The sequence below is a fragment of the Salvelinus alpinus genome, chromosome 30 (assembly GCF_045679555.1).
Source record: "Salvelinus alpinus chromosome 30, SLU_Salpinus.1, whole genome shotgun sequence".
Taxonomy (NCBI): Eukaryota; Metazoa; Chordata; class Actinopteri; order Salmoniformes; family Salmonidae; genus Salvelinus; species Salvelinus alpinus.
In genome coordinates, this window is record NC_092115.1 from 27,446,872 (window position 1) to 27,468,776 (window position 21,905).

The following is a 21,905-nucleotide window of genomic DNA, read 5'->3' on the forward strand; positions in this document are numbered from 1 at the left end:
GCAACTCCAGTCAATACAAACTGTCCACTTCTTTTGTGACAATGCTGAAATGAGTCCAGTGCCCACAAGGTCAAACACTCTCCCTAGAGCAGTTTATCTAAATTCTGCTACAAAATGTATCACCTGCTATTTTGGGCAAGAGCCCAGAATATAAGGTCCACAGAAACATGCCATTGAACTGGATGAAGAAGGATCCATCCAACTCTTTTTAAACCGACTCTGAGCTATAGCATCAAAGAGCTACAAGTGTCAGTAGACGTGCATTTCAATGTAATTCTCTTTGTATAATAGTTGCATTTACATAACTGTGTATATGCAAGCAACTGTAAACTCTTGCTATTGTCTGGCCTAGTTATCTTCCAATATGCATATTTTGCATAACTTTATAAAGAACTAAACTTTGTGCTGATAAGATGCAGTAGGCTATATATTTGGATAGAAGTAACAACAAGTTTAAATGAGCCAGCAAAGTCCTTTTTTTTTTGTTATATCTGGGAGGAAAATGACAGAAATCCATCAGAGTTCCAAACAACAAAATCACTGACCTTACTATTCCCTCCAAATGTGGCATAATAACCAAACACCTGTTACTGCCAAAAGACTATTGGAATTTAAGTTAACAAAGCCATACCTTCACATGGACCATACTTCAGAGAAAGCACCAACCACACATAATATCCCACTTTTTTCTCCATCCTCAACATGTCTAGAAGTTCTTCTGTCCTTATTGAGAAAACTCCATTAGAGAAAATGGCAAGCCCAGTAGTGACTGCCTCCAAGCATTGAAGAATAGGAGTTCAGCCAGGCACAAAGGTCTCCATGGCAACAGAGAATTTAGAACCTCTTTGGCATTATTTATGCAACATTGCATCACAAAAGGACCCTCCCACCAGTCTGCCTGCCAAATCCTGCTGCTCTCCAATCACTCTTTTGACTGCTCCTCTCCTCAACACCATCTGCGCCCCCCGCTGAAAAAGCAGAGAGAGGGTAGCGGGCGGAGTTGGGGAGGGGCAGGGTGAACGGAGGGATAGGTAGGGAGGGGGGACAGAGTGGGGTGCTAATTGGAAAGCTCCAAAGACTCGCAGGATTGTGAATGTATATGGAAGTGTTGTGGGGTTGAGGCAGCAGAAATGTCTCCTCCTCCCTTTCCCCTCTTCTCCCTTTCCTTTCCTCTGTCCCTCATTTCCTGTCCTCCCCTCTCCTCTCTTCTGACCATAGCTCTGAGTTGTGCTCTCCAGGGAGAGACAGTGACTGTTCTGCCTCAGTGCCACTCTTTGGGCCGGGCTGCCTTGCTTAGAAGGTAGTACACAATACAGCAGCATGTCATAGCCAGCCACGGTTTAAATATAGCTTGGTAAAAAAGACACACAAGGATCTGCCATGGGAGAGAAGAGAGGGCCACAGAGGCTTGGGATGACAGTCACAATTTGCTTCCTGTTACTCACCACTTTAAACACTGTTTATTTCTAATCTGTATGAAAAATACATTTGGGTATATGATTGAGAAAAGTATTGAATGAAAGTACTTTTGTTCAAATGAAAACTGATAGAGCTCAAGGCAGTTGAGAGAGAATAGAGTGAATAACTTCGCTTTGCATATGAGAAGCTTTGTTATCTCCTCCCAAACTAATTTCTTTATTTAAATAGTCATTGGGTCAGTATACCAATTCTAAACCATGTTCAGAATTCGAATAGCCACACTTAAAGGGATAGTTCACCCAAATGACAAAATTACATATTGATTTCCTTACCCTGTAAGCAGTCTATGGACAAGGTATGACAGAAATCCATGCTTTGGTTTGTTTAGCTTCCCTGTCACTGTATCATTCAAGTTATGGGACCGATATTAGCATTTTTCCGCATCATGTCCAAATTATCCGAAAGTATCTGAAATTGATTGTGAAGCTCAACAAAGTCACTTATAGATTATATCGGTCCCATGTCCCATTATATCGATTAAACATTATATCGGTCCCATGACGAATGGGATTTGTGCCACAAATCTCAAAACATTAGCATTTGGAAACAGTGCCAGGGAAACTAAGCCGAAGCATGGATTGCTGTCATACCTTATCCATATACTGCTTACAGGGTAAGGAAACCAATATATACTTTTGTAATTTGGACTATCCCTTTAATCAGATACTGAAATAGAAAGTATTCTGGAACTTTAAGACATGGCTAAATTGGTTAGCAGGACATTTCCGTATAATTGTTATTTTAAATGTAACCTTAATTTAACTAGGCAAGTCAGTTAAGAACAAATTCTTAGTTACATACTGTGGAACAGTGTAGAATACTCTGATTTTCAAATGTGTGTGTGTGGTAGAACTGAAGAAATACCCTCTAAATACTATAATTAACTAATTTAAATGGGCAGACTGTTCAATTAAAACCTTGCCTGATAATTGCATTACAAGAAAATCAAGTATACTTCCAGCCCATTACCAAGGACAAGAGGGAGAAGGAGAGGGAGATGTATGCCCAATAGCTTGCAAACAGTACACCCCTGAAAACACCATTAAACCTATTAGTTGGTAGAATAAATGACTAGGGGACAGAAGATGGGAATTTTGCAGCTTCAGGAAACTGTGTGGTCCTAGCTGTGTGGTCCTCAAGTATAATTGCCTAATTGTGCCCTGTGGTACCAAGACTGACATTTTAACTTTTTCAGAGGAGACAATTTGATTACAAAATGTCACCCTGGGTATGCCTCACAAGTTATTTAGTTTTTTTAATCCCATTTCTAAAAAGCCAGAGGTTAACTTAAGGAGTACCCTTTAACAGAATAAGCCTAGTGCAGGATTGGTTGGCTGGAGAAGATTCTGGAAGTACTGAGTTCATCTATTCAAAACACCTACTGTAGGCCTACAAAAACTATACCACACTCGTATGAAGCTAGGGAGTCCTACCAAACAATATTTAACTAACTCAAAATATGAAATATAGTGAAACAAAGTACCCTATTAAAGGATAATTGTATTAGCTGGACTTGAGTTGAGGCAGGAATTATGAACTAGGAACCTATGGGCTTTAAAATCCTTGGTTTAAATACTCCTGTTGAGACAACATTTCACTACTGCTGTATACCCACTCCTCAGCTGAGTAATGCAGTGCTGGCTTTCATATTTCAGATCTGTCTAATGCTTCATTCTGATTTGCTAGAGCAACTGTACGCCTCCATGCCACTCAAACTGCCCTTCTACCTCTGTCATGGTTGTCTGACTTACTCATTCAAGCCAGGTGCAGAGCCAAGACAGTCACACAAGTTCAATTTTCACCGTTCATCCCCCTCGAGTCAACTGACAAAAAAATACTGTCTTAAACACTTTGCAGTTTGAAACAAAGGAAATGGAAATACGTGAGCACTCCATATCCCTGTCTTATTCCCCAAAACACTCAAACTGAATACATATTTCATCCGTTTCAAAATCCCTTCTTATAATACAGTACTATGAAATTATAAACCCTGTACACGCAGTATCTGACATACAATTGGTTGAGTTAAGTCCCTGCATGACTGATTAGCTAGCCATATGTCAGCCCACTAACAATAACAACCCAGTCATCCATGAACCTCATATAGATCTTTACTATCTGAGCTCAACATTCACTCACAGCCAAGTCATGAGTCTCCATATTGAACCTTTGGTTTGACATGACTGGTATATGTTAAAAGAGCAGTACTGTAATACCCTGAATGCAACGTCTCAAAGAGTCAAATTGGGTTATTATAACTGCTTTTATTTATAAGCTGTGGCCTAGTTGATGGCAATTCAGTCTCTATAACTTTATAACTCTATAACTTTATTTGAGAACGTCCTATTCATTATAATAGTCTCCTCTCCGCTAAGCCCAAAGCAGCCCACATTCTAGAATGTTACAAATTAGAGTGACTTTCACAAGACTTAATCATTTCCATTCAATATTTCATGACCAAAGGCTGCTGAAATGACTTCACTGCATTTGTTTAAACATCCATTAAGTCTTAAGAGGTGACCACGATTAAGAGAGCAGATTAGCATTCTCTCTCTTTCCCCAATTCAAATAACGTCTGAATATTCTAGCTAAATGCATTCCTCATATTGCTGTACAAATGATTGCCAGATGTTTGATATGCCAGTACTCTGAATAAGATGACACCGATTTGCATTCTCGTCTTGCCCTCACGTATACGCTACTATACATCTAATGGCTTTGGCTGGTTTCATTTGCTGTCTGTGGCCTGCTGCTGACCATTGTGAGAGGACAAAATGAGGCATCACACGTTGGCTTGTACATCACTACTTCAAACTATGGTCACTAGCAGATCCAAATGAAGCCCAATCATAAGCAAGCATGGTGGAACGTTAATCTAAATATCATTGGGGACCAAAAACAACGTCACACCATAACGTACTAGAACCATCCCCAGGCTATAGGTTAAAGTCCAACACACTCCCCAAGCCCCCTTACTGTTGTCAAAAGCCAACCGACCCCATTACTGAAAAATGTAGTGGTACCTGTACTGGTAAATCCATTGTAGGGCTAAATACACAATGTATCGTCACACGTTAAACCTTTTGCTGACTGATGCTGTTTGCCATCTAGTGGTGGGGTCATAAACTATTGACCATAATACATCATTAACACTGCCTTTCACTATTACACAATTGGAGGTACAGTATATTGTAAGATAAACAAACATATCGTCGCTGTCTGATGAAAACCTCATCTCCAAAACAGAAACTTTTCAGGAATTGGAAAAAATGTCCATATTTTCCTGCAGTCAAATGACCAAATCGTCTTCTATTGGCCTCATGGGTGGAATGTTATTAACATTTTCATGATTTACATAATTAATAAAAAATGTTGGGGGGCCTTGGTGTTTCTATGTCAAATGGTTTTGTTATATTTCAGTGTTCTGTGATGTATAAAAAGTGTGATATTGAAATGTTCAGAGTACATTGCGGGGTGTTACTGCTTTCAATAAAAAAAAAATTTTTTTAAAGAAGAAACATTTGCAAAATTGGAGTTATGAGGTCTAATACCAAACATTAAATGTGGAAATGAATGTAAGAAGACATGAAAATGCATATATTCCTAATCGTAGAGCTTTTCCTAGTGTTGAACCCAGTCATAATGTTTAACCAGTGGTTGTTCACACTTGACCTCCCTCCTCTCACTGCTCCACAATGCACAGGAAGTAGACAAATCCTAATTGTGCCCACCATTGAATAGCATCAACAATGAAAATGTCTGCCTTTTTATTTGTATTCACACAACTATCCGAATGCTGTCAACAGAAAAATAAACAAAGAGCTGTGACTGAGGTGCAATGGCTTAAATAAACGCAAGCTTGTGGAGGTCTGCACACACAGACACACACACACACTCGTGCCTCTCTGTATGCAGGCCTTTAGGCTTTTATTTTTTACCCCCCTGATAGGGCCATTAGTATGTCCCAGAGCAGCCCCATGGGTCCGTGTGATGTGTGGCAGTGGCCCACTTTACCATTCCACAGCTTGTCCTTTTCTCTTGCTTAAAAGAAAGAGGAGTGTCAGTGTAACCACTGTCATGATGCAGGGGATTGGCTCATTCCCATCTACACACATGCTCTTGGTTCTACTCCAAAATGGCTGCCTGCTGTGAGCTAATAGGCTATATTTTACTGCTGGTGAGGAATATCAGTAGCATGCTTCCATAATGTAACTGCAAGCCAATTATATTCTATTGAGCACAATCTCTTATAAAACTGAACCTAGTTTTGCACATTCTACTCAATAACAATGACTTAGTTACTATATTATACAGATATGTTATTGTGAGCGATAGCGACATTTCAAACGAAAGGCATAAGATTAAACCGGCCTACCCAAAGTCTCTATAGAGTCTCCTTATAGTGTCACCTGCTAATCAGTGTGGATGTTAGTCTGTCCTCTGCACCAGACACACACAGAATACAAATGGAACCAATTACTTATGTCTTTATACCTCACTGCACCCCTGCAGAACACTGACACATTTACTTCAACATCAAATAGGATGGATTTCAGGCACTGAACAGGATCTTATGATGAGAAATGTAATAAAGAAGCTGGTGGTGATGGCAATATAGCTGAAGCAATAACATACTTCATATTAGGTTGCCATCAGGTACAGGGACATTTAACTTGAAAACCATTTTTTCCCCCACATATTCTTCATTTCTCCCCTTTTGATACAGTCCCACAAAATTGCGCATTCAAATTTCATTCAAGTTTTCACAATGTATTACTTTCAATCTCCTGATGCCTAAGATCAAGCAAGAGCAAAAACACTGATTACATGATATGTTTTGCATGGAGGGCCTTGGTCTCGCTCTGAAAGTCACCCATGTACGGTACACACAGAATTAACATGGAAGGCCTTACCTGTTCCTTGACAGAGGCCAGTATGGCCGACGTGGTCTCTGTCTCGGAGCCGTCTCCATTAGAGGCGTTTAGTACTGGGCTCAGCATGGTGAAGTTCTAGGAGTCAGAGGTTGCGTCGGGAACTGGCATAACTTCTGAAAGGGAAAGGATTAACAGTCAGCATTAGAAGGGGGACATCATCCACTATGGGAGAGAATGCAGAAATTGTTCAGTTATGATATCCATCACTTAACTTTCATGAAACAGTTTGAATCCATTGACATTTCTCATGTTGGTTCATCACAAATCACCACAAAATATATTACTGTATTCTATAGTTTCGCTTATACCTCTCTCAATTTCTATCCCTAGTATAATGAGAACTTTCTGTAATCAAGGGTAGTTTGCAAGGTAGAACATCTGGATACAAATATACTAATCTGATTTAATAAGATTGTGGATATAGCTAACACTTGTAAACGATATCAGTCATATATCATAATCTGCCAAGTAATCATCTGGACGAGAGCATGTACTAATGATTCCAGTGTGTATGTGTGTAACAATGACTCTACCGCCACTGAAGGAGAAGGGACCTAAATCTCCAGATAATCCTAATGTAGTGAGAGAGCAAATAATGGCCATGACAACAACACAGATGACAGCTTCTAAAAGCTGATGAAAGCTTGTCAAAATTGATCCTTCCCATCCCTGTCTCTGTGCGTGGCAGTCACTAGATCACCCAGTCAGTCGTGTTGAAGGTAAGGGAAAGTCGACCGCAGCCTGGAAGCAGACAAGAGCTAGACTATTCTGGGATGCTGCCAAGCAACAAGCCCTGCTGGACACTGCTAACATGGCTGACCAGAATCCTTCCCTTGTCATCCATTTTAGTGTTCCTCTCTCTCTCCTGCTCGGTCTCACTCCCACCCCCTTTCTCTCTCTCTCTCCCTTGACCTAGTTCAGTGCTTCCTCATCTCTCTTCCAGTCTGTGAGTTCTAAACACTGGCCGCTTATCTGACAGAATGTCTTCTCTTGCCACTGTTTCCTCCCTCCTGGGTCACCACACCTAATGTCATCCTCATCTTTCATTAGCGTGGACCTCTGCCTCAGTTAAATACTAGCATGATAAATGAATTTGCATTCAGTGCTACACAAGGATATTCATAGCAAGGGCTTTTAGAATTAAAGTAGGATTATCCAAATTGATTTATTTGTCATAAATAGTGAAAACAAAATAAATTCTATGTCCCCACCAGACGCTCTATTTTACCATCTGTGCAGACAGAATGGGTTGTAAGGAAACATGAAAATGGATTATACTGTAAGTTAATATGTCAACATACCCCCCAGGGCTGGGAATTGCCAGGGACTTCACAATACGATATTATCAAAATACTTACGTGCCAATACGATATGTTTTGCGATTTGATACTGTGATTTTTTTATATGCGATTCCATGGTCCAAACATATTGCACACCATATGTCTGCTGCAGAGGGACAAGAGAGAGCCATGAGAAAACTAGTTTTGATCAGTCATGGAAATTAAAAAGTGGGGAAAACAAATTGACTCCCTATTTAAAAAGAATTTGGAAAACAAGATGGCGTTTTGGTGCAGGTACAGACAACTCGCGCAAAAATAATATTGCGAAATTGTCAATATATAATATCTTGAAAAAGAATATCCCGATATGTAACTGTATCGATTTTGTTCCCCATCACTAATACCCCCTCTAAGCATCGAACGCCTTTTAAATTAGGATGCTGCAGCCATTTCTAGGTCAAACTTCCAGCCTGTGACCAGTCCTAAGTATTGACCAGTACAAATCAGCTTTACCAGTAGCAGTCCAGCAAAATCTGTGCCAGTACATAGAGACAGGAAGTGAGGGTATGGATGAATTAGGCCTATATTTTGATGTGTAAGTAATCTTAAGATATCCATCTGCTTCTGATACTATCCGTAATTAAACATCGAGAATAAACATAATCGCTTTACCCTCTTATCACAGTCCAAGACAAACAATGCTTTGTTTAAATGCATCGGCATATCTGTACACAATGTTAAGTCATCACAATACTGTTGTCCGTCTCGTTCCATTTATTTTACTGTTCGCAGACTTCTTGCTGCACAAAGTAAAGCAGCATTGATTGTAAGTTCCAAAGATATCAGTCCAAGCCAGACGACGTACAATTGACAATGTATCTCCGTTAATACAAAGCGAACAAAGATTAATTCCTATTCCCACTGCTTCCGACCGAAAAAAAATAAAAATAAAACTTAACCAACTCTGTACGTGACCACAAAGGAATGTATGTTTATGGAGTGTATTTGATGAAGTGTCCCCTGTTGTCTCATTAAAACTTTGTGCAACATTTATTTTGCATTGGTAGTCATCCGTGGATCTGTCTAGACACTTTCCCTTCACTTAATATTTTAAATACAGACTTCCGACATAAAGAGTCTAACACAAGTTCATTACCATCAAAAGGCTCCTGTCAAGATGTCAAAGGAGACCTATCTAAGTTTAAAAAAAATGTCTGTTTAGTAATGGACTGCTTAACCTTACACCAGGCACGCAATATTGATTCACATTTTGTATTCTCAATGTTACTTGAGGATGGTTTTGGCAACTATAAGAATACACTCTGGGCTTTTAACCACGACAAATATGCATTATTCATGGTAATAGCCAAGGAATACACTCGCAAAAAGTACCAGAGAGAATTGGTGCTGGCTTTCTGCTTTTTTACCCAGCACAATATGTATGATGCATGCCCTCGATGAGAGAGGAAAGCAATTGCCTGAGAGAATCCTACAGTATAGTCAGTAACTGCAGAGGCTGCAGGCGGGAGATGCTGGGGAATGCAGAAACCACTGACAGGTTATCAGTCTTCAGGTGCAGAGTGCCAAATGCGGCATTATTTTTTATAATCCCATAACGCCTTGAACAATAAAGACCTCTGAAATCGTCAAACTTTCCCTGCATGACATTTGAGAAGATACAATTCTTGCGGAATAGCAATTCCGTATTATGCAATGTTGTGATAAAGACCTCTGGGTGCAATAGAGTGTAATATTATCAGGTTGGCAAAAATATCTGAGAGGGAAGCCATTTGAGGCTATTGATTAAAGCTCTCTGGGCAGTATCATGCCAGTATGATGGCTTCGAAGCCATCTGCAGATTTAGACACACCAGTGGCTACAGGTAGACAGCAGGTAAAAAGGCCTTTTCAAAAAAACATTTTTCTACCTCAGAATTTTTATGTTCTAACCTTCACAGCTTTTATATTCTAATACATTTATGAAACCACCGTTGGACATGCAGAGATGTCCATGGTAACATCAATTCTAAACCTACGGTAAGTAGTGACCATGGGGCTTCACCCCAGTGATAAGCTGAAGAGACAGTACATTTGACATCTCTACTGTAGTACACCAGTCTGTAGGGCCTAGCTGTCAGCCTACAAATCCTTTCTACCCTCCATCACTGACTTGACAGAATTGGGTGGTAGTTGAGAGCAAGACACGGTTTCCCACCATATTAATTCACTCACACAACAAACAATATGAGATCTGTGATCACCTTGCGAAATGCAGGCAGGAAGCAGGAAAGCAGCATTTCTAAAGTATTTGGGTCGATGGAGTTAAACTGGCCCTGGCTAGCAGTAATGACATTGGGGGAGCCGCTATACTTCTCAGGAAGTTGGTCGGGAGACTTTTCCTACACGCCTCAAGTCTGTTCAGATGAGGGAGGGGGAAAAAACTGCAGCTATTCCGGCATAAAAAAATAGCTAGGCATGGCACACTCAACAACCCCTTCAACTTTTTTTATCCCAATCTCTGGTTTGGGACATCTGTCAACAGTGAGAATTGCAGTCCAATTACATCCCATTAAGACAGACTGTTCCCTCCGGAGTTAACACACGTGTTTTTCCGCTAACCAAAGACTCACCTCAGCACATTTTGTTCGACCGTTGGGATCTCAGTGTTCGAATAAACAAAAAGGGGGATGGTTTGTTGCAATATATTGTCTGTAAGCGTCCACTTCAGATGGAGAGTATGGCCTGCTGTGTAGTGATGCCCTCTGACACTAATTAATTGGGCGGGAACATGAATATAGAATTGATGTAGGGTTGTTGCGGTGTGAAATGAGAACTTGAAGCATACTGTATCTCAATTAGCACTATAGGGGACAGAAAAATACAAATTCACGACTGACGACCAGGATACTAATGAGACTCACTGACATTAGTATCACGTTCCTGTGACAGACCAGGTATAAGTCATTTTATGACCATAGTCTGTCGTTTGGCTTCTTACAGAAAATATTAACCTCTGATGAAAATGCGCTATACAAATGTTTTCATGAGGAGGTTCAATCATAACAAGCTGCCACAATAGTTCCGGGGTCTACATGTTGATAGGTTAGGTTTATAAAGATTTTGGCAAACTTACTAACATGATAGGCCTCACAATGCCCAAAATGTGCTGATGTCTTCTCTGGGTTGTTGACATTTTAATGTCAACATTTAATGTCAACAACCCAGAGAAGACATCAGCACAAGAAGGGCCGGCTCTAGCCTTTTGGGGGCCCTAAGTGAGATTTGATTGGAAGTTTTAAAGTACATTTCCTGCAATTCTACACATTCTGCAATGGGGCCCAGAGAAGTTTTTTAAAGCAAGTTTTCTGCAGTTCTACACATTTTGCCGTGGGGTGGAAATAAAGTTGAGCAATTTAATAACACATTTCATGCAATTCTACAAATTTTTCCATGGGGCAGAGAGATATTTTTGCAGTTTTAAAGCTGATTTCCTGTAATTCTCCCCCTTTTGCCATGGGGTGGAGATTTTCTTTGTTTGTTTTAAAGCTAATTTCCTGCAATTCTACACATTTTGTCATTACTTATGCAATGTTAATAATATCTGTGTGAGAGTGACTAACAAAATCAATGGAGATCCCCTGGAGGTCAGGGTCCCTGGAATAGCAGGACACGTGCCTGGTCAGTATTCAGCCATGATTACTACAAATTTAGATAACTGGCTAGACTAACTTACCAATCTAAAAATGATTGTCTGACATGGCTAATTGAGTGACTGTCAGTGACTGCTGATGCACAACAAACTTTCGAACTTGCACATTGTGTATTCTACTATTCTAACTATCAACAGTAAGTTGAGACCCCGACTAAGTTCCTAAAAAACAACAACAAACAATATGTTTTTGGGTCAGGTGCCCCCTAGCGGCCGGGGCCCTAGGCGACCGCTTACGTTGCTTATGCCTGGAGCCGGCCCTGAGCACAAGCTGAGGCAATTAAAGAGCTCCTGGAATAATGTTCTCAAAGGATGGCTGAGCGTGACACAAATGATAAAGTGTAATTATGTGGGGCTTGCTGTGATAAAACAAGCCCCAGTGCATTATTAACATTTTCTCTTACAAACTCTGTGCTGATTAGGTTGGAGTGCATTTTGTTTTCCCTCAATAGAATGCCAGTGTCTGCTATGTTTTATTGACAGGCTAATTTCATTAAACAAACACCACATTTTAAATGTAACAACACAATCATACAGATGTAGGATCTTAATTTGAGCCAGTTTGCTACAGCAGGAAAATAATCCTGCAGCAACAGGAAATGTGGATTATAATTAATTACATTTTTTGTAGGGTTTGATCATTTTTTCGCAAGGGAAAATCATGTCTGAAATTTAAAATTGGTATTGACAAACTTCAGAAGCCTTTTTAAACCACAATAAGCTACACGTTTTACATTTTCAATTCTTCTGCATAATTTTTTACGATATTATATTGATATTTTTACTCCCAAGTATTGATTCGTAAAATATATATATATATACTTTAAATGTTTTGCTAGGTAGCTTTAGCTAGCGGTAGTTAGATGTACCTGCACCAAAAACTCTTGTATTTCTCCTTCTCAAGCTTGTTCTCCATCTTCTTTTTTTAAATGGTGAGCCAACATGTTTTCAGCACTGACTGATCAAAACAAATTTTCTCATGGCTATTTCTTGTCCCTCTGCAACAGACATGGTGAGCGATGTGTTTGGAACATAGAATCTCAATACATTAAGAATCGTGAGAATCACAATACATATCATATCTACACCTAAGTATTGTAATAATATTCTATTGCAATTCCCAGCCCTATCAACAGGGTGATCAAATTAAGATCCAACATCTGTAATAGATAATCTAGCTGGCATTGCCAAACAATTAAATCAATCTCTTCATACTTCAATCAAAATACTTCCTGTTTCTTTAATTTACTATCTTGATCATTATTTAATCTTTATTTAGGCAGGGAGTCCCATTGAGACCAAGGTCTCTTTTTGACCACAGCAGCAATTACACAATAAAAGTTAGACACACAGATAATACAATCTAATAACAATTTGGTGTTATGTAATGTAGCATTAATGTGCCCAAATATTTATTGTGTATTCTGTATGACCCCAAAAAATGACTTCACTCCATCTCAATCAATTAGGCATTCAAGCTGCTATGACAGTCCCATTATGATAGTGTGCTCTAGTGCATCATGGGTGGTTTGCACCTGATGTCATGCATTTAATGTGAGTTCCTGTAAATACTGTGTTCTCCAGTGATGATGAGGCTGGAGGGTTAGCTAGTGCTCCAAGGCTTTTAACCTCATGACCTACTGTACTACTACTGCCACTACTACTGCTACTATGAACCAAACCAACCTGTGGCTAGGTTGAGATTGAGGCAGTCAAGGGCTTAATCGTCCAATGTGAGGTTGGGGCTGTGAAGCCAGTAGTATAGCTACTGGCTTGGTAGTTTTTCCATCCCAAGGCATCAGCCTCACTGGTGAATGTTGACTTTACATGTGACTGTGGTGGCAGCAGAGTCCCTACTAGCCTAGTGAGTAAACCTACCTCACACACAGCCACTGACATTTACAATATCTGCACCACGGCACGATAACAGAAGAATACCCAATCAGCGTCCATTACATTGGTTGGATGTCTTACTGAAGAGGATATGCATTGTAACCCATATCAACCCTCCCCAACATTATTAGAGGACATTACACCACCATGCCTATCTATCTGCATGTTAGATAATGTGATCATTGACACGGTTGCGCCATCTGCATAATTGGTTGTAGCGAATATTACCAGAGGTGACCCCTGCTGGTCATCTGATGACATGACAGCAGGGAATAAAGGAGAGGACCTCGGCGTGGGGGAGGAGAAGAGGAAGTACAAAGCTTCTCACGTCCCTGTGGCATCATCCACAGCATTGCCACATCCGCACATGCACAGTCCATCCATGCACTATACAGTGAATAAATTGACCTTGAAGCAGGGACACATTCAAAATCCACCCTGTTTGTTATTGATGGATATGCAGCTCAATACCAAAGTCAATCTGCTGATCGGTTCTGTGCTACGGGCATGACACTGTTACATCTGTGTAACATGATGCCTATGAATAGTTCCTTTGACATGTAGCATAACACACCCCCATCTCTCAAAGCAATACCACAGCCAACCAATGTTGATCTGCTATTTGTGGGCTGGGTGTCATAAAGTAAAAGGACAGCGACATCTGTATTTGTGGAGCTGGGAAGACATCTAGACCCAAAGACACTGTCCCACTATTAGACACCGTCCCACTATTAGACACCGTCCCACTAAAATGAGCTGTCATTAATGAGTCTTTATTATAATAATAGGTCTAACCTTGTCTCATGACCATCTGCTACTGTTGATCTAAATAAGATCTAGAAATATCATCACAAGTGAAAATGTTCACTGAGCACAGCATGTCTCTCCTGACTTGAATCTGAAAATCCAGAACATTTGGAGCGCTAAGCTATATCCGTCCCTGCCCATCCACGGGTAGCTGAATTGGTGAAATGATGATATGTGAAAAGAAGATGACTGGCTTATCCTCATGCACATGTAAACCGGCCAGATATAGGATACTGAGATATATCTGCACAACTCAAGACCTCCTTATCCAGCTGAGCCAAGGCATTAGGTCTGGGAGCTAATACGAGTCTTCAGGTCTCAGGCAAGGTTACTTATGGCACAAGTATAGTTTGGCAAACCAACTTCTCTACGTACATGAGGTAAGTAGCATAAGAGATGATTTCTCAGTATACCAGCTACAGTTGAAATCGGAAGTTTTCATACACCTTAGCCAAATACATTTAAACTCAGTTTTTCACAATTTCTGACATTTAATCCTAGTAAATATTCCCTGTCTTAGGTCAGTTAGGATCACCACTTTATTTTTAAGAATGTGAAATGTCAGAATAATAGTAGCAAGAATGATTTATTTCAGCTTTTATTTCTTTCATCACATTCCCAGTGTCAGAAGTTTACATACACTCAATTAGTATTTGGTAGCATTGCCTTTAAATTGTTTAACTTGGGTCAAACATTTCGGGTAGCCTTCCACAAGCTTCTCACAATAAGTTGGGTGAATTTTGGCCCATTGTTCCTGACAGAGCTGGTGTAACTGAGTCAGGTTTGTAGGCCTCCTTGCTCGCACACACCTTTTCAGTTCTGCCCACACATTTTCTATAGGATTGAGGTCAGGGCTTTGTGATGGCCACTCCAATACCTTGACTTTGTTGTCCTTAAGCCATTTTGCCACAACTTTGGAAGTATGCTTGGGGTCATTGTCCATTTGGAAGACCCATTTGCGACCAAGCTTTCACTTCCTGACTGATGTCTTGAGATGTTGCTTCAATATATCCACATAATTCTCCTTCCTCATGATGCCATCTAGTTTGTGAAGTGCACCAGTCCCTCCTGCAGCAAAGCACCCCCACAACATAATGCTGCCACCTCCGTGCTTCACGGTTGGGATGGTGTTCTTTGGCTTGCAAGCTCCCCCTTTTTCCTCCAAACATAACGATGGTCATTATGGCCAAACAGTTCTATTTTTGTTTCATCAGACAAGAGGACATTTCTCTAAAAGTACGATCTTTGTCCCCATGTGCAGTTGCAAACCAAAGTCTGGCTTTTTTATGGTGGTTTTGGAGCAGTGGCTTCTTCCTTGCTGAGCAGCCTTTCAAGTTAGGTCGATATAGGACTCATTTTACTGTGGATATAGATACTTTTGTACCTGTTTCCTCCAGCATCTTCACAAGGTCCTTTGCTGTTGTTCTGGGATTGATTTGCACTTTTCCCACCAAAGTACGTTCATCTCTAGGAGACAGAACGCGTCTCCTTCCTGAGCGCTATGACGGCTGCGTGGTCCCATGGTGTTTATACTTGCGTACTATTCTTTGTACAGATTGAACGTGGTACCTTCAGGCGTTTGGAAATTACTCCCAAGGATGAACCAGGCTTGTGGAGGTCTACAAACATTTTTCTGAGGTCTTGGCTGATTTCTTTTGATTTTCCCATGATGTCAAGCAAAGAGGCACTGAGTTTGAAGGTAGGCCTTGAAATACATCCACAGGTACACCTCCAATTTACTCAAATTATGTCAATTAGCCTATCAGAAGCTTCTAAAGCCATGACATAATTTTCTGGAATTTTCCAAGCTGTTTAAAGGCACAGTCAACTTAGTGTATGTAAACTTCTGACCCACTGAAATTGTGATTGATAAGTGAAATAATCTGTCTGTAAACAATTGTTGGAAAAATGACTTGTGTCAAGCACAAAGTAGATGTCCTAACCGACTTGCCAAAACTATAGTTTGTTAACAAGAAATGTGTGGAGTGGTTGAAAAACGAGTTTTAATGACTTCAACCTAAGTGTATGTAAACTTCCGACTTCAACTGTATATGTTGTCTGCAGTTACTTTGTCTTTACTCTACATACCTTATCCCTAGCTAGCCTTCATTATGTATCTCAACAGCAATATAAAACACAAACATCACTTTACCCTGATATGTCCCTAGTGTGATGAATGTTTTCTGATTTTTCTTTTCAGCATCTTAGTAAAGATCAAAGCTGATTAAACTGAAATGTGTAAATCCCTGTAGGATTGACAACACTTGTTTTTAAAAGATTATTATCCACAATAACACAAATATTAATGAGATTAAAAAACATATCATGTTAGAATAGAAGTACAACTTAATTTCTCTATTGCGTATTTAAAGAATCCTTCCACTGTACTGCACTAATTATAAGCACTATAGTCTGGGTTTCTAATGCTATAATGTTCAGCCTCGTGTAGAAATATGTGGTGAAAATAAAAAGGGAAGATTAGTCCGTGTCAGAGCAGCCTTTGGAGAGGGAGGCTAATGAAAAGAGAGATTTTAAGTCCAAACAATGGCTGAAGTCATCTTTGATATCCACAGACCTGACTGCACTTCGTACTGGGAGACAGAGAGACACAGAGAGAGACACACAGAAACTGAGAAGAGAAACGGGGAGGGAGAGAGAAGAGAAACAGGGAGGGAGAGAGAAGAGAAACAGGGAGGGAGAGAGAAGAGAAACAGGGAGGGAGAGAGAAGAGAAACAGGGAGGGAGAGAGAAGAGAAACAGGGAGGGGGGGGAGAGAAGAGAAACAGGGAGGGAGAGAGAAGAGAAACAGGGGGGGGGAAGAAGAGAAACAGGGAGAGAGAGAGAAGAGAAACAGAGAGACAATAAGAGACCCCCCCAGCCCTACCTCCCCTCCCTTCCCCTAACACACTCTGTTCCTCCAACAATCCAAACTGAGATAAATGTATAATTAAATAAGGAGAGGAAACAAGACGGGGACAGAGTGAAAAGGAATATTGTTCTAAAGGGTGATCAGTAATAAATAACTGAGTCGAACCGTGGTTGTAATTTTCCACTTCACAACTCAAGTGACTTAAGGACAGCATTATGGTAAAGCACATTACAACAGTGAGCTAAAGGGTGGCCAAGACCTCATATACAGGGCAATAGTAATCACAGTCTCTTTCAATCCATAATAGACGGTTCATTAGGCTAAATCTACTACAACTGACACAAACAGCCAAAAGCCATCATGGCAACAACTTGGCAACCATTAAAAGGTATTGATTGATTTGGAAAGCGATAAAGTGTGGCTTTGGCTGTATTTACACAGTCAGACAAATTCTGATCTTTTTCCCACTAATTGGTCTGCTGACCAATCAAATCAGCCCTGAAAAAAATCTGCCATGAAAAGCTCTGATGTGATTTGTCAAAAGACCAATTAGTTGGGAAAAAAATCTGAATTGGGCTGCCTGTGTAGACGCAGCCTTTGAGGCATAGGCCTATGCCCGGTGGGCTAACATAAAAATCTACACTCCCCTACGTATTTATTTGGACAGTGAAGATAAAACTTTTAATTTGTCTCTATACTCCAGCATTTTGGATTTGAGATTAAATGTTTCATACGAGGCAACAGCACATAATGCAATTTTTTATTTGAGGGTATTTTCATACATATCTGTTTTACCGTTTAGAAATGAAAGCACTTTATGTATCTAGTCCACCTATTTGAAGGTGTTGTTAGTATTTTGACAAATTCACTTATATTTGTATTGAAGTAGTGAAAAGGTTAGCATTTGGTCCGATATTCCTAGCACGCAATGACTCTACAAACTTGTTGGATGAATTTGACGTTTGTTTTGGTTGTGTTTCAGATTATTTTGTGCCCAATAGGAATGAATGGTAAATTATGTATTGTGTCATTTTGGAATCACTTTTATTTTAAATAAGAAACATCTACATTAATGTGGATGCTACCATGATTATGGATAATCATGAATGAATTGTGAATAATGATGAGTGAGAAAGTTAGAGGCACTAAAATCAACACGTCACAAGCTTGGTGTAATCATTGTGTGCTAGGAATATGGGACCAAATACTACACGTTTGACTACTTTAATACACATAAGTGAATTTGTCCAAATACTTATGACACAGTCAAATAAGAGGACTAGATACATAGTGCTTTCATTTCTAAATAGTAAAACAGATATGTATGAAAATAACCTCAAATAAAAGGTGACATTCTGTACTGTCGCCTCAGTGAAACATTTTATCTTAAATCCAAAATGCTGGAGTATAGAGACAAATTAAAAGTTTTAGCTTCACTGTCCAAATAAATACGTAGGGGAGTGTATGTGTGTCACAATCTCTTATTAACAATCTTTGAGATACATCCCAGTCTGCAATTTAAATTGAGATCGCTGCAGACCAAAATACTTATTAATTTGATCCAAAATGTGTCACTGTCTGTCTCTCATAACTGACAAATTGTAGTACATGACAAATGGTATTTCAGAAAAATCTACTTCAATCAAAACTCCTCCAGCACCTATGATGCATTGGTTCCTCTAGTCAGTGCAAGATTTTCTTTGGAGTTTCAATTAGCCTTCACAGATAGGGCCAGCCAGCAACACCACTAACCAGCAGTAAGACATTTTATTCAAAAAAAAAATGGTTGTTATTTTACTAGGCAAGTCAGTTAAGAACAAATTCTTACAATGACGGCCTAGGAACAGTGGGTTAACTGCCTTGTTCAGGGGCAGAACAATAGATTTTTACCCTGTCAGCTCAGGGATTCGATCTAGCAACCTTTTGGTTACTGGCCCAACACTCTGACCACTAGGCTACCTGCCACCTATGAACATATAGGCTAAATGACTGAAAACCACTGGTTACTAATAACACAAACTATCTTTTTTATTACCAATGCTAATGTGGTCCATTTCGTGCAGCACTTAAATATTAAATGATAATAACAGCATTCTGCTAGTTTGAAATGTTTTTTTTTTTTTTGCTACTACAGCCTTTCATGGAATTGATGACCTAGGCCTATGTCCATTATCTTCCATCAACACAAGGAACTGAGGCTGGGGCGGGGGCGGGGGCTGGGGGCAGGGGGCAGGGGCTGAGACAGACAGGCTATGATATCAATCTGCCGCTTTGAAGATTGGAATACAGCAACCTGCACTCAGACGACAACCCATTCAACACATTTCCCTTGAAGAAAAACAACGCTTATCATACAAGCTTATCAGGTCAAACAATGGATGATTCAAATTGATAACAAATTGGGTGACACTGCTTTCAGAACCCTATCTCCCAGTCAACTATAAGTGGAATGTTTTCCTTGTATCGAGGACACGTTTGCCCACAGATGAATGGGAAACTTACCATACGACCATCACAACCCCTACCCTTGTGGCTTATATCTCCAACCACTGTCAAAATCATAACACAACCGGAGGTGGGGTAATTGGAAGGCAGATCTTTTGACTTTTGACCTTTTTTTCTCAATCACTTAACCATTTTAATTATATTTACAAAATGTATCAAATCATCCTGTCCATAATTACAGCTCCCTCTCTAGTAGGCCTATGTGCAGAATCCATTGAAAAGTCATAGAATAGGCCAAGGCTTCTGTGATCCAGATAGGACCTACTACACTGTATCATTGTTGTTGATGACCCAGTGAGGGCCAATAGTCATTGTGTGGCCCTGGGGAGACAAACATCATATACATCTGACCACAGGATGTGTTCTATTGTATGTAAATATAAACAATTTATCAGGGCTTATGAGGGTGATTTGTCCATAAAATCTATAGATTTTTGACCATGTGAGTTTCTCATCCCTTTACACACAAACAGGCCTGATGTAGAATATTGAACTATAAATGCCTAGCCTTACCTATAGGCCTGGACAACCATTCATTCATTCATTCAATGATGTATATGGTTTCAACATGGCGTATACCTTCAACTTAACATCATCAATGTTATTATTCCTGATAGAAAAAAAGAGTTTTGGAAACAAGTCTATATTTGTCTATTCTTTAAATATTCATGCCAGGCATTGCAGTCAAAACACGATCAAACGACGAGCATCACATGCAAATAAAAAAAGGAGGGCAATTTTATATGGAGTTGATCTAACTGAGGCAATGCACCCTATTCAAATAGACAGAAATTGTACACCTAGGCTACATTTGGTGATGAAAGACCTGCTAATCATAGAATACCTAATAATGCATAGCCTAGAAACTTAAGAATGAATGAATCTTATTCATTGGCAGTCATCATCAGCTATGAAAATGAGACATTTAATCTCACCTTTCCACCTTTTCTACAGCATTGCATTACAGACAAAAGAATGACGGTCGTCTAATGCGATATGATGTCGACCAGTATAATCTTATAAATATATCGTTCAAATTTAGGTCAATCGGAAAGTAATAGGGTGTTTTCTCAGAGCATCCCCGCTTTAGCTAGCGAATCATCCTCTAATGGATTCCATTTTCAGTCCAAAATCAATGCATGCTATAGCCCACAATAAATCTGAAATATTACACTTTCGGACCCTGGAAAAACATCTGGCAGAGTAACAAAGGAGTGAAAAATGTATGCAAAGGCAAGCCAGAGCTGGCGATTGTTCCTCCCTTCCCGAGACGACTGACAAATGCATCCTATTTTGTAATTGTTTGGAGTGTATGACAGCTGGAAGAGCAACTGGAATGACATTGCGCTTACTGTAAAATATGCCGGGGAACCGCGTTGTTCTCGACTCCCCTCGATTGGTAACCAAAATTCAAACCATGTAAAACATGTAAAGCATTCCTTACGAATTGTCCGAAAACACACTTTACGCTCGACGTTGGTGTTGCCCGAAAAGACAGCATCCACTGAATGGCCAAGAGAGACCGCTATAGGTACGGGCAGTGTAGGGAGACCCGTTCACTGCGGTGTGCACTGTGCAGCAGAGAAGGCAGCGGCGCTTGCTCTCTCCAATGCTCCCCTGTCTTTAACATTCCCCTTGCTGTCAGACAACGTTGTGCTGTTTAGGTACGGGTACAGGCAACGACATCTCCTGGTGATGCAAGGATGAGCATCTCTTCTCTCCCCACATTTCAAGCCATCTGTAGCCTACGCTACACAGCCATCAAGTGAATAGGTATAATCTGACATGAGTTTAGTCTTCTTCTTAGGCCTACTAGTTTTTACTTTTAGAAATACATATTTCTGTATATATTGCTACTTTTAATTGAAATTATAAATTGGGGGTCAATTTAGCCCCATATGGGACATCTATTGAACCTATATGGGGCTAGGTGTCCATAAATACAATGGGATTGACAAATATATTTCTTACTTTTTTATGTTCTATAAGTAAAACAAATGTCTAAGCATCTATTGTCTTCTCCACTCTTGTAGTCATCCCTCCATTGTCTCAACCTAGTTTAGGTGACATCATCTGTCCTGGGGCCCTTTGGCATAGAGCAGCAACATGACTACTGTACAAACGTGGGCCAGTCGCCACATCACTTCCTCTGAGGCAAAAGGGCACACCACAGAGGCAGACGGCAAGATCAGTAATGTTAAACCATTTGTATTTGGGTCTGTGGATGGAGGTTTTGGAGGATGATCAAAATTCGTACCACCCACTCACAATGTAACCCCTTTTGAAATAAATAAATGTGCATTATGTAGAGGTTTGCTATTCCTTCAGCACACACTGTCAAGGTGAAACCACTGACTGGCCCCAAGACACAATTCACTTACAGTAGCCTGGAGCGCACATGTTGCACCTGTTTTCCTTAGAAAAATCATT

The 21,905-nt window shown here is 40.1% G+C and overlaps 1 protein-coding gene across 2 annotated transcripts in view; it reads right to left on the reverse strand.

Moving 5' to 3' along the window:
* The window catches only part of ctnnd2b (catenin (cadherin-associated protein), delta 2b), a 122,478-nt gene extending 101,363 nt beyond the window's left edge, over window positions 1-21,115 (reverse strand). Inside the window, exons 1-2 of one of the 2 annotated variants that reach the window (XM_071377193.1) lie at window positions 20,828-21,115; window positions 6,393-6,526 (exon numbers count right to left, since the gene is read on the reverse strand). In XM_071377193.1, coding sequence (XP_071233294.1) covers window positions 6,393-6,479 — 87 coding nt within the window. In that variant the 5' untranslated portion in view covers window positions 6,480-6,526; window positions 20,828-21,115. Of the gene's footprint in view, window positions 1-631; window positions 886-6,392; window positions 6,527-20,827 lie in introns of those variants that run through there. The other variant, XM_071377194.1, reaches the window with a different exon arrangement.
* Between the last annotated feature and the right edge of the window lie 790 nt (window positions 21,116-21,905).